General features: G+C 38.4%; 1 protein-coding gene across 1 annotated transcript in view; it reads left to right on the top strand.

The window, feature by feature from the left end:
* Window positions 1-12,746, top strand: part of LOC127415255 (cytosolic carboxypeptidase 6-like) — a 594,524-nt gene that overhangs the window by 216,904 nt on the left and 364,874 nt on the right. Inside the window, exon 4 of the mRNA XM_051653931.1 lies at window positions 6,487-6,581. Within this exon, the coding sequence (XP_051509891.1) occupies window positions 6,487-6,581 (95 nt within the window). The remainder of the gene's footprint in view (window positions 1-6,486; window positions 6,582-12,746) is intronic.

The following is a 12,746-nucleotide window of genomic DNA, read 5'->3' as shown; positions in this document are numbered from 1 at the left end:
TAAATTGATGGTTTTCACAGTTTCTTAAAAGAGCCCATATTATGCTATTTTACAGGTTCATCATTTTATTTTGGGGGTGTACTAGAATAGGTTTACATGCTTTAATGTAAAAAAAAAAAAAAAAAAAAATATTATTTTTCTCATACTGTACATTTCTTTTCCCCGCTCTTCATACTCTGGCCGAAATACTCTGATTTACCTCCTGTCTCTTTAAAGTCCCCCTTTCTGAAAAGCCCAGTCTGCTCTGATTGTTCAGCTGGCCTAGTCTGTTGTGATTGGTCAACCGCGTAGAGCGCGTGTCGGAAATGTAACACCCCTTACCATAACCGAGTTTCAGCTCCTGAGTCTTCCTGGGCAGCTCTGTAAACACTAATGTAACTATGGTAACAGTGACGTCGGTTTTTGCCTTACCAGCTCTAGCCAGAGTTCAATAATGAATAAAATAATGAAAGTACAAGCTGATTGACCCGAACCACCTTCACAAGCACGACTTGAGCAGGACGTTTCACAGTGGTAAGTTTTAATTTTGTAGCTTTCTTACAAGTACACTGTTGATTATTGTGAACCTAACAAAGCTTCAAGTAAAAGACACATAGTGCGTTTAAGTTAGTCATCTTTTGCTGGAATGGGTGTATCCAAACTTTTTTCGAATGGAGAACAGAGGCTTACTCCCGGTTGGACATTACCGGGTGTACTAGAGAGTTAATGAGCAAGTTAGCTGTGGACTACCGTGGATAGTGGCCGTAACATTACAGCTTGTAATTATGTAATTATATAAGACTCTTGAGATCAACCATTTTGTTACACAGTTTTAGGTAAAAGCCAGCCCACAGCTGAATAGTAAACCCTTACCAAAAAAATGACATTACATAGCAAGTTAGCCGAGCACTACCATGGATTGCAGATGTAAAATTACTGTTTGTAAAAATTAATCCATCTCCACACTTGATCACTATTCATGATAGTAAGAACGACAAACAATCTGCATAAATCTACACAATTGTAGGTAAAAGTGGGTCCGCAACTGATTAGCAAATCTATTTCAACACACTAACATTAGCTAGCAGGTTAGCAGAGGCCTACAGCTGTGCACTGGGTGTACACCGTAGCTACAACACAAAACTCCGCATCTGAACTCTTATTAGCAGATAAATCCACAAATAATCATACATACTTACAGATTGTGATTCTGAAGCGCCAGATTGTCCCAACAAAGTGGGAACTGCACCATCATTCGGGGTAACTGACTTGAAAATACGGTATTGGTTGTGGTTGTACTGCTGAGGAATAGTGGTAAAAATAAATTTTAACCACTGAAACTTAAATTAATTTGCCTTTGGATGTCCAAACAAAGAGGTTTTGCTTTCGCAATGAAGAAAACAGCGTCTTCTCAACATGGCGACAACACTAACCCAACTCATCCTGGCCTCTACTAGAACTACGTTTGTTTGAGGGCAGGCCAAAGTAGCCCTTAGGCGGGCATTATGTAAATGTGTTACACGTGACGTAGATACTTTACCGAAGAAATGGCTGAACTACAATCCAGCCGTTTCTTGTAGTTCTTAAGCTGTGTTGTCTGTGGGAGAGAAAACTCCCTTTTGCATGGACTTTGTACTTTATAACTTTGCAGACCTTTTACATGCACAAACAGCTATATTACACACTAAAGGAAAGGTAAAATCCCAAAAAGCATAATAGGGCCTCTTTAAGACTTGCACTGAGCCTTGCTGCTTTGGGAAACCAACAAATTACTCCTCAGTGTAGATGCATTGGCTTAACTAGTGCAAGGGGGACCACCAGTGACTTGTGTGTGCGTGTGTGTGCGTGCATGCTCTCTTTCTGTCTTACACAAAGCTCTTAATGAACTGGAGATGAGATGTGAGTTCAATTTAACCCCCCCCCCCCCCCCCCAAGTAACTCCCCTGTTAACTGTGATAAAGACACTAGGAAATAATGACAGAGAATAAAGAGAGAGAGAGAGAGAGAGAGAGCCTCTCATAGGACCATGAATATGACTGAGTCTTAACTGGCAAAGAGGTACGAATGATTAAAATCAATTCTGATAAGGAGTCACCTTTAAACTTCACGAAGGTACGGCAGCTTGTCTGACAACTGACTGCCATCTTTGCAGACAGCCTTATAGGAAACCAGCCTTCAAAAATGATCTTGGCTGATATTAATGTGTCAGTGTGACATTACTAGACCATTAATGTGGCCTGTGCATGTTTGGGTTTGTTTGTGTGAGCAAAAAAAGACGTGAAATCAATACCATTAAGTGTTATGAAGTAAACTGCTGTATTTTATGAAGCACACAGCTGTATGTCCAGATCCTTCATCGCCGTTTTAGTGGCAAGTAAAAAAAAAATAAAAATATGATTTCGAGATTAAAGTAGTAATGTTTTGAGAATAAAGTCAAAATTATTCGATTAAGGTCATAATATTTTGAGAAAAACAAAATTACGAGAATAATACGTTATAAAGAAAGTAACTTCAGAATGATTTGGTGGACAACAGCAAAGTGGAGCGTCTTGGTCTTTGGATGCACTAAACGCCACTAACAAGGAAGATAGCATTGGCTATGCAATTTTGTTGTCAAATTAGCCGAGCTAAATTTGTGTGAAGTTTTTGCGAGCTCTCTGTTCATGAATGAGGTGAATGAAGCATCAGTACAGTGTTTTCAACCTGTGGGCGCCGCACAAGCAAGATATTGGCTTACACTCAAGGTAAGCAATAATAACCAGAACTACTGTGAATTTATGTAGGTCCATTTCAATACATTGTATGTGGTAACATCCCCTCAGTTATAGTATCGTTTTGAGAGCAAAAAAATAATAATATTTTTTTTCTTACCCCAGTATGTATTTTATTTTCGTTTTCTTTATTGTTTGTCTCATTTCATTTAGCTTCTCAAGTTATTTTTTATTTATTTATTTAAATCTAATTTTTTTTTAGACATTTTTACTGGAAAATAAGACAAAATAATTTGATGGTATAGTGATCTTACTGTGATGGTTAGACAGCCTACATGGACAGTCTTCACATATTTGCTACAAAATCACAAACATAGACTGATGGTAATATGGCATAGTTGTTAAAGATCTGAACTGATAACCGTAAAGTTGCAGGTTTGAACCCTGCAAGGAGTGATCCATGAACTATCACAATTTTACTTCTGAGCAAGAGCTTAGGTTACTCCAAGTTACTTACTATATGTTTGTGCACATGCTCTGAAACATTTTGCTGTGGTGTGCAACTTTCATGCTTCTGTGGAACTCAAAAGGAGATGTTAAGCACAATGATAGCTTCTCAGACACCATTCACTTTCATATTTTGTTTTTTTTTATTTTATTTTTATTCCATACAAAGAAAGTTAAGGGTGACTGAGGTTGAACATTTTACCCTAACATCTCCTTTTGTGTTTCACGGAAGAAAGGAAGGCATATGGGTTCAAAACAACAACAGAATTTATTTATTTTTTTGGGTGAATTATCACTTTAAGTATCACTATACTGAATGGGTGTGAACTTTCACTGTCTTATTCCAACACCTTGTGATGTGAACTATTCATCTTGACCAGTTATAGAACTGACCACACTGTTTTGTGCCCTCAAGTACTTTTCAGTCCGCACACAGATACAGTCTGCCAAAGTAGACGATCTGAATTGTGTGGTTGAAAAAAAAAAAAAAAAGAGTGGCGTGATGTAAAGGTAGTGGAATGAGGATGTATTTGCCTGTGGGGGGAGAAAAAAAGACTGAAAGTAGGCTTGCAACAGATGTGTAGGGCAGTAAAAGTGTAATTGAAATGCCAGCAGCAATGGTCTTATCTACTCGTTCCAGCAGCTACCTCGCGTCTGAACATCAGTTAAATGTCATTTTAGCCCTGGCTGATTCAGGCCGACCACAATCCCCCATCTTCTGTGACTGCAGTCACTGATGGGAGGGGAACAGAGGGATGGATATATGGATGGGGGATTGGTGGAAAAAGAGAGAGAGAGAGATTGAGAAAAAAGAGAGAAAGGTTTTAATTGGGTTTTCTTTGCACACTGTTGACATCCATCTCCTGGGCTTAATTGGGAATTTGATATTGTTTATTACAAGGTGTCATTTACAGTTTGGTTATATCATTGTTAGCATTATTTATATTATTTATACCCTTCATATTTAATAAACTTTATACAGTATGTCTTTCTGGAGATCATCTCTTGAAATGTTAGAAATAGGGTGTGGTGTGACAGAGAATCTACCTTCCCTTAAATTGTCCCAGTCTTGTGCAGCAACCCCAGTTTTAGGGCGTTTTCCAAATAGCATTTTTGCGCCATTGAATTGCACTTCGGGAAGGGGACGCCACTTGAAATGTTGTTCCAAACAAAAGTAAGAAAGTAATTTTTTTCACAAAGGGCCCTTTTACAAGACTTTTAGTGAAGGGTTCATTTGAAGTGCCACACTCTTTTCAGAGTAAGTAGGGAATAGAGATGATCACTTTCAATTGGAATTCGCTCTTAGACCCTAAACAGGTGGCTAAGAGGAGGGAAGTGACATTGAAACACTGGCTGAAGCTGACTATGCCTTGTCACTGCTGTTGTAACTCCAGCATGTCTCTTTATTGCAAAGTTCAGTCTTCTCTGTAAATGCACCAAGACTGCATCCTAATTTGATTTCTAAGATTTGATATGAGTTAAAGGGATAGTTCACCCAAAAATGAAAATTCTATAATCATTTTCACTTGCTCATTTTGTTCCAAACCTGTATAAATGTATTTCTTCCTTGGAGCACAAAAGGAGATGCCTTGAACATATTTTGTGTTCAATGGAAGAAAGACAGTAATTTGGGTTTGACCCAACATGAGGGTTATTAAACAATGACAGTTTTTATTTTCATTCATTTTTTGATTAAATATCCCTTTAACTTTTTGGTTCATACATTTAGAAATTTCTTCAACATTTCATCAATGTTTTATAAAGTGTACTTGGAAAAAGTTGAAAGAGAGACATCAAAAACTCATCTCTCTTAGTACAAGCAATTGTGAGCAGTGTTAGCCCAAAAAGCGAGACTTATGTCTCTGCAGAACAAAAATGACCTTTTCCCAATCAGTTGGCTTTTTCAAACTGGGATGGGCGTTTTTCAACCGCTTTACAGGATTTGCCTACTACACTGAGATTCCCTGCTTTCATTGGATACTTTAGAAATTTCCATCCTGGTTTGGAAACGGCAACTGATTACTACATTGAGATTCCCTACTTTTATTGGATAGTTTAGAAACGCCCAGAGATTGGGAAACACCCATTATTGTTCCGCAGAGACCTATACTTGCAAAAAGCAGGCGCGGATGAATACTTCAAAAATCCACTAGAAATAGTACAACATTGGCATAATATTTTTAACGCACAGGGTAACGTTCTAATCCCAATCTTGCATACTATATAGTATGTATAGAATACAAATTGTGATGCAGCCCAGATCTGATGATAACCTTATGACCCTGTGTCTCTTTTCATTCCTTTCATGATTCATTATGTTGGCTTGACATGCCGACATACTGTTATTCTTCAAACTATTCTTCTGCAGATACCAAAATTTCTAACACTTAGTCCTCCTAGACCTAGATCTTTCAAGCTACATCCACCAAACTCAGCACAGACATTCAGACTATACTGGAAGAGTGTGCTCTGTCTTTTATAACTGATCGGACTAACAGTTTTTGCACAGCTGACGATAAAATATCAGAAAAATCCCATAGATTTACATTCACGGACTGTTCAGATGGGTCAAAGGAATGCACAGAATTAAAAATTCAAATGTAAACAAGCCCACAAAAAGCCTTTGATCTGCATTAAGTTGCTATCCATCAGTCCGTCCGTCTGTTCCATCCATCCATCCATCCGACAGTTTTATGACTATCTATGTGACAGTATGTCTGTCTATCTATGTGACAGTCTGTCTGACTGACTGTCTGTCTGTCTTACAGTAATGTCTGTATATCCATCAAACTTCAAAATTTTAAATCTAAAACTTTACCAACTATATCTAGTTTACCTGCAATTGCAGACACTTTATGTGGCTTACAAGCATTTATGATAGCAGATACATATTTTGGAGGAAATTAAGATAAACTCTCACATATTTTTACAGTTTTGTCTCAATTATCTTATGTGTGCTATAATTTCACACAGTCTTTGCATTACGTAGTCAGCGAGATCCTGTAAGATTTTTTTAACACGTTTGGTGTCTCGTACAGCACTTCCCATTTGTGCTGCTAATTTTGAAACTCGCTGCTTGCTTCTGTGAAGAACAGCCGATTGAGAGTTTCTAGTTTCTGGTGAAAGGAGGGTAAATATAATGTTGTCTTTTCTGAAAGAGTAGCATCACTTCAAAAATGTCAAAACAATTCCTGAACCTGTTGCTTTCGTATGTAATTGAGGTCAATATCTGTTTACTTTTAAATGGTTCCAACTCACCAAAAATGTCTTTTTTTTTTTTTTTTTTCAGAGGGTGATTTTCAACATTGTGAACTTCAGCAAAACCAAGAGCCTGTACAGAGATGGGATGTCCCCCGTGGTGAAGTCGACCAGCCGGCCTAAATGGTATTCATACCCTCTGCAAATATCACACTCACATACTCGTCTCCACCTACACACTGCTCAGCACAAGCCGCTGCGCTATCTACACTTTAATTCCAATCCAAACAAATCCACAACTTATCTTCCAAGTGTAGTTTGTTCCTTTTCTCGCATAAAATGCAAGTAAAGCTTGTGTAATACAGGCCAAAGCATGGATCCCACACAACCCCTGCAGATACAATAAATAAGACTCAGCTGTCTCCTCGACTGTGTACACTGTCATGATACCTAACTGTTTTATCTCTCTCCCTCAAACAACAAGACTTTTCATTACCACCTTTTCGAGTTTTCACACTGCCAGTGTTCCTTAAAGGAAGCATTCAACACTTTCTCACTTTTCTCTTTCTTCAAGTTGACAATGGTGTGTTTGATGTTCCAAATGAGAGGTTGTGTTGCCGGGGATGTTTGGTCTCCATGGTGACGCTGTCTGTGTAGAAAAGGGGACAGTGACAGGGCTGTTGATAGAGGAATTATGAGAAATGCCAGAGAGGAGCTGAGCTTTGGGCTTAAAATGGACAAACTCCTCATATGTGCATGTTTACAGCATGTCAACCTGGCAACAGTTTCTCCTGTGGCCTGACTGCAGAGACAGCTAAAGGGGCATTCATACTGATTGCGTCTTTTGCGTCCGGTTTTGCACTAGATGGACATTTTTAATGTGCAGCATCTCCCTGTTTTTCAGCATCTCGCACAGGAGCTTATTAGATACTGTGTCAGGTTAAAAATAACTTTAAATTTTATATTCATTGCACTGCAGCTTGCTATTTTTAGTACAAATGCGAGTTCTATCTGAATGGCCCCTAGATATGATTTTAAGTGTCATTGTTGTATTTCAGTGAGCTCATATCTCTGGTCTGGCAGTGGTAGAGATGGTTTTATTAGACATACATCTGCCATCATGTATGAAGAGATGCGTGAAAAATGAATACAGTCCCCAAGCTGTGTGTATTTTTAAATATCTCTTAAATGGCTACATGTATTATGTCGATTTGAAGATAAGATCAAATCCTTCCTTCTCCATGTAGTCTCTGTCATTCTTCTTTTTTCACTTATTTGATCTGTTGTCTATACTAAGGTTAGGTTCTGCCTCGATTTCATGACATGCAGTATGTGGCAAAACGTTTATTGACACCCTCTTCTAATTAATGGGTTTGGCAATTTCAGCTACACACATGTCTAACATGTGCATAAAATCAAACATATATGAAAAAATGACAATTCTGTCATCATTTACTCACCCTCATGTTGTGCCAAACTCATATGACTTTTCTTATTTTATGGAAAGCAAAAGGAGATGTTAGGCCGAATGTTACTCTCAGACACCATTCACTTGCATTGTATGGAAAGAAGATATAAAAATGAATGGTGACTGAGGCTGTCAGTCCATAACATTCTGCCTAACATCTCCTTATGTGTAAAAGTTTTGAGAAAACAGTCCCTTTAACTTCCTGAGACCCGAGCATGACTGCTGTGTGCATTTTCCATTCCCCTTTTTGATTTGTAACTAATAGCCCCTAAGAAACATGCAAAAAAAAAAAAAAAGAGTGTTGGTTATTCATGTTTTTGAGATGTTACAGACATTACATCAGAAATTATCTAGCATAATTCTGATTCAAAGTAATGGCCAGCATCATCCAATCATTGGCAACCATGTTAAACTAAATCTATGTACTTATTATGATTGTCCCATTGGTCATTGCAGCCTAAAACAGAACTTTTGAACGGATGTTAGGAGTGAATGCACTTGGCTGCATAGGAAAGCTATATAATGCTCCCTTGGCTCCCTAATTATGGAAGGACTTAAACTCCAGTGTGCTGTCTGTCTGCACTGGTCTCAGAACAGTTTGAAATGCACCTTATTTTCATCCTAACTCTTTATACAGCCTCTAAAAACAACATTATCCAGCTTTTGGAAGCATCCATTGATCCTCAATGTGATAATGCACAGTGCATATAGGATGTTTTAAGGAAAATGAGCCTATAGTCCATGTACGTGGTTATTGTGTTTAACAGTGACAAATCAATTAATGCCTGTGCATTTGAAATCAAATGTACAAGAACATATGAGTGTGGTGTCTGTGTCCCCGCATACTTTTGGCTATATAGCCATTTCCCAAGAACTTTTGGAAAAGTTGAGTACACACTCCCCTAACTCACATAAACACATACACACATACTGATACACACACACACCCACACGCCTCCAATCAGTATCAGTCAGAGCAGTGCATTTCCATTCAAACACGCATCTGCCAGGTTGGATTTGCATGGGCCATGTAGTCTGGGCAGGTGAGGCCTGTCATAGGTAATAGCAGGGAACTGATGGATGCAGAATATCTGTATGTGCGAAAGTGTGCATTTGTACTGAGAGCCACTATGCTGCGTTATCCTGACGCGATGAAAGAGATCATGTGACGCAGAGTACCTGCTCAACGGAAGCCGATCAAGGGCATTCAGACAAATGGCAGACATCTGCCAAGGCAGCCTGTCTTCCTCCCAAACCCTGGTCATGGCCTAATGGGACAAGACAATTAGATGGAGATGCTGCCTGAAAACAATGAACTGCAAAACATTTCACAATCAAGTTGACATCTCCTACATGCCCGTGTTCAACATTTCCCTCTGGTGTGTGTGCCTGGTGTGGGTGTGGGGGGGGTGTTTAGGAGCTAGTTGTCTAAGCTCATTTTAACAGAGTTATGCTAGACTAACTGATTATTATAAATCAGGGGTTTTCAAAGATTTAGACAGTGAGCCCCCCTCTGACAAAATTTATGAGACCCCCCCCACTCCAAAGAATAAAAAATAAATAAATAAATAAAATAAAAATATGTTGATTTAAATACAACAATTTTAAGTAGCCTTTAACCAAGTAATTAATACGTTCATTAATACATGTTCACAATTTGTTCATTAATAATGGACTTTTTTGTCTTCATGACAATAGCATTATTTAGCTTCTTCCCTTTTTTTTTTTTCCTTTTGCAGATTTGTGTTAAACTAGCAGCATCATATGAGCTAATCTCCGTCTTCAGTATGTGAAACTGCACCTGTCACAAAAATTTGAAGATGCATGTCATAATTTTGTTCGGATTTTCCACATATGTGTCACTACATTGAGTTCTGGAGAGACTTTATGCATCCTAGATAAACCTTTGAAGGTAAAAGTCATTTCTTACATCAGCATCAGGGGCCGGATTCACGAAACATTCTGAAGAAGAAAATTATTAAAAGTTAAGAACATTTTGTATTTCCGAAAAAAACGTCTTAAGAAAGTTCTTATATGTTTTATTAAAATTGTTCTTAAGAAAAAAACTTGAGAAATAAAAAAAAAAAAAAAAAAAAAATTAGGATAACCTCACGCTTGTCTTAAATCCAAAAAGGTAAGATGTTTATTGAATTTACTGGGTTGTTTCAAATGTGGCACGTTTTATCATGTTATCATGTTATGTGCCAGAATTCGCAATGGGATGTTTATGTCTAAATGTGATTTTAGACCAAAACATGTTTTTGACTGTTTTGTGTTTTATGTTATTTTTATTTTCAGCTTTCAAACCATATACATTTTATCACAAATTTCAAACAATAAATGCTGTTTTGAAGCTTCTTAATGTGGTGACCAATCATGCTAGTCAATTCAAATGGATGCGCTGCATAGCGCAGTCTCTCCACATTTTTAGAGTCCATAGAAACATAATAATTATTATTATTAATAATAATAATATTATCATTAGAAAGCTGAGACTGTTCTCCGCCACCCTTTCCCATGCTCGCCTCTTAATTTACGATGTGAGAAAATTATCAAGCTTCCCAAGGAGAACTATTTTACTTGCAGTAATTTCCTCAGTGAGACCCACCAGGTCTTGTCTACTAAAGTTTGTGTTTCTTTTCCTCAATCAAATTAAAATTTGCCATGGTTACCAGCAAGTAAATTCTCATATGATGGTTAATGTCGTTAAACGAACACATCTTTTACATTAAAAAGAAAAAAATATTGCGAGGTGCTTGCAACTTTAAATGAAGATTAATAGACAGATACATTTATTGTTACGATTTACCAGTGTTGAAGTATTGAATTTGTTGGACAAGGCAACCTCATGAGCAGGCAAGTATGATTAGGCAATGTCAAAGCCTGTCATTGTATTCTTAAGAAAAAATGTATGATGTTCTTAAGAAAATATTTCTTAATAATTTTTTTAAATTGGCTAAAATGCGTTCACAAAGGGAGAATAATAGTATGGATTAACAGTGGCAGCACTACGGTCTAAGCTCAAATCATGCCTATTATTATTAATAATAATAATTATTGTATTTCTCTTTACACTACATTGTTATTGTATATTTTCATTTTTACTCTGTGAATTTATCATCATTCTCCTCGCCTCCCCTGACATGATCTCGCACCCCCCAATTTGTGTGAAATGAATCACAGTCGAGCTCTTTTTAAAAACATTTTAAAAGAATTCTTTCATCATTTACTTGCACTTATGCTGTTCCAAACCAGTGGCCGCTGGTGCTTATCAAAAGTGGGTAAGCACAGACTATTGATTTTGGTATTGTTTGACAAAACAAGCAAACGTCTGATTATGAAAGTTGAAATAAATGTATTACGTCAGATTGTAAATATCTTTGCGTGCATCTCCAATCTGCTTAACACTCCAGTCTGCGCTCGACAGTGGTGATTTTACATTTCATTTGCTGTCAATCACATACATTTTGTTTGTTGCGAAGTCCAGCCCATTTAAGAGATCAACCAATCATCATTTAGAGAAGCCAACCTTTCAGGTGTGACAAAAACAACATTAATTTATGATGCAGATCCAATGCACATAGCGCCTATGATGCCGCAATAGACTCCTAAAGCATCTGGGTGGTACTCAAAATGATGTATTTAGAACCATTTGTCCATTGAACACTGATCGTTTGCGCCATTGACACAAATGTTACATGTACCTGTCATAGACTCCCATTGAAGCATGGCTTCAATAGTGCTCTATGTGCCATGCATCCACTGGCATCTATGGACACATTCATGTAGAAAAAAGTGAACTGCGGTATTTGAACAAACAGTGTTATATTGATTTTTTATATTCTACACTTTTATTCAGTAAAATATTGAAATGCACAGAATAAGGTAGGCCTAATATGTTTACATAGATTGTTTGTTAATACACCAGTGAGCCAAAACATTATGACCTCTCACAGGCGAAGCGAATAACATTGATCATCTCCTAACAAAGCCACATTTCAAGGTCTGGGTAGATTAGATGGTAAGAACAATCAGTTCTCGTAGTCAACATGATGAATGCAGGAGAAATGGGCAGGAGTAAAGACCTGAGCAACTTTGACAAGGGCCTAATTGTTATGGCCAGATGACTGTGTCAGAGCATCTCTGAAACGGCAAGGCTTGTAGGGTGCTCCCGGTCAGCAGTTGTGAGTACCTACCGACAGTGGTCAAAGGAGGGACAAACCACAAACCGGCGACAGGGTGTTGGGCACCAAAGGCTCATCGATGCGCAAGGTCAACAAAGGCTATCCCGTCTGGTCCGAACCCGCAGAAGGTCGACTGTGGCACAAGTCACCGAAAATGTTATTGATGGATACGGTAGGAATGTGTCACAACACACAGTGCATCGCACCCTGCTGCGTATGGGGCTCCGTAGCAGCAGACCAGTCAGAGTGCCCATGATGACCCCTGTCCACTGTCAAAAGCACCTACAATGGGCACGCAAGTGTCGAAACTGGATCTTGGAGCAGTGGAAAAATGTCGCCCGGTCCGTTGCGTCCCGTTTTCTTTTACATCAAGTGAACCTTGTACGTGTGCGCCCTTTACCTGGGGAAGTGATGGCACCAGGATGCACTGAGCAATGTTCTGTTGGGAAACCCTGGGTTCAGCCATTCATGTGGACGTCAATATGACACGTGCCACCTACCTAAACATCGTTGCAGACCACGTACATGGCAATTCATGGCAATGGTACTCCCTGATGGCAGTGGCATTTTTCAGCAGGATAATGCACCCTGCCACACTGCACACATTGTTCAGGAATGGTTTGAGGAACATGATGAAGAGATCAAAGTGTTACCCTGGCCTCCAAATTCCCCAGATCTCAATCCAATTGAGCATCTGTG

Source organism: Myxocyprinus asiaticus, chromosome 24, assembly GCF_019703515.2.
Source record: "Myxocyprinus asiaticus isolate MX2 ecotype Aquarium Trade chromosome 24, UBuf_Myxa_2, whole genome shotgun sequence".
Classification (NCBI taxonomy): domain Eukaryota; kingdom Metazoa; phylum Chordata; class Actinopteri; order Cypriniformes; family Catostomidae; genus Myxocyprinus; species Myxocyprinus asiaticus.
Note: the sequence above shows the minus strand (reverse complement) of the source record. Positions and strands in the feature narration are given on the sequence as shown.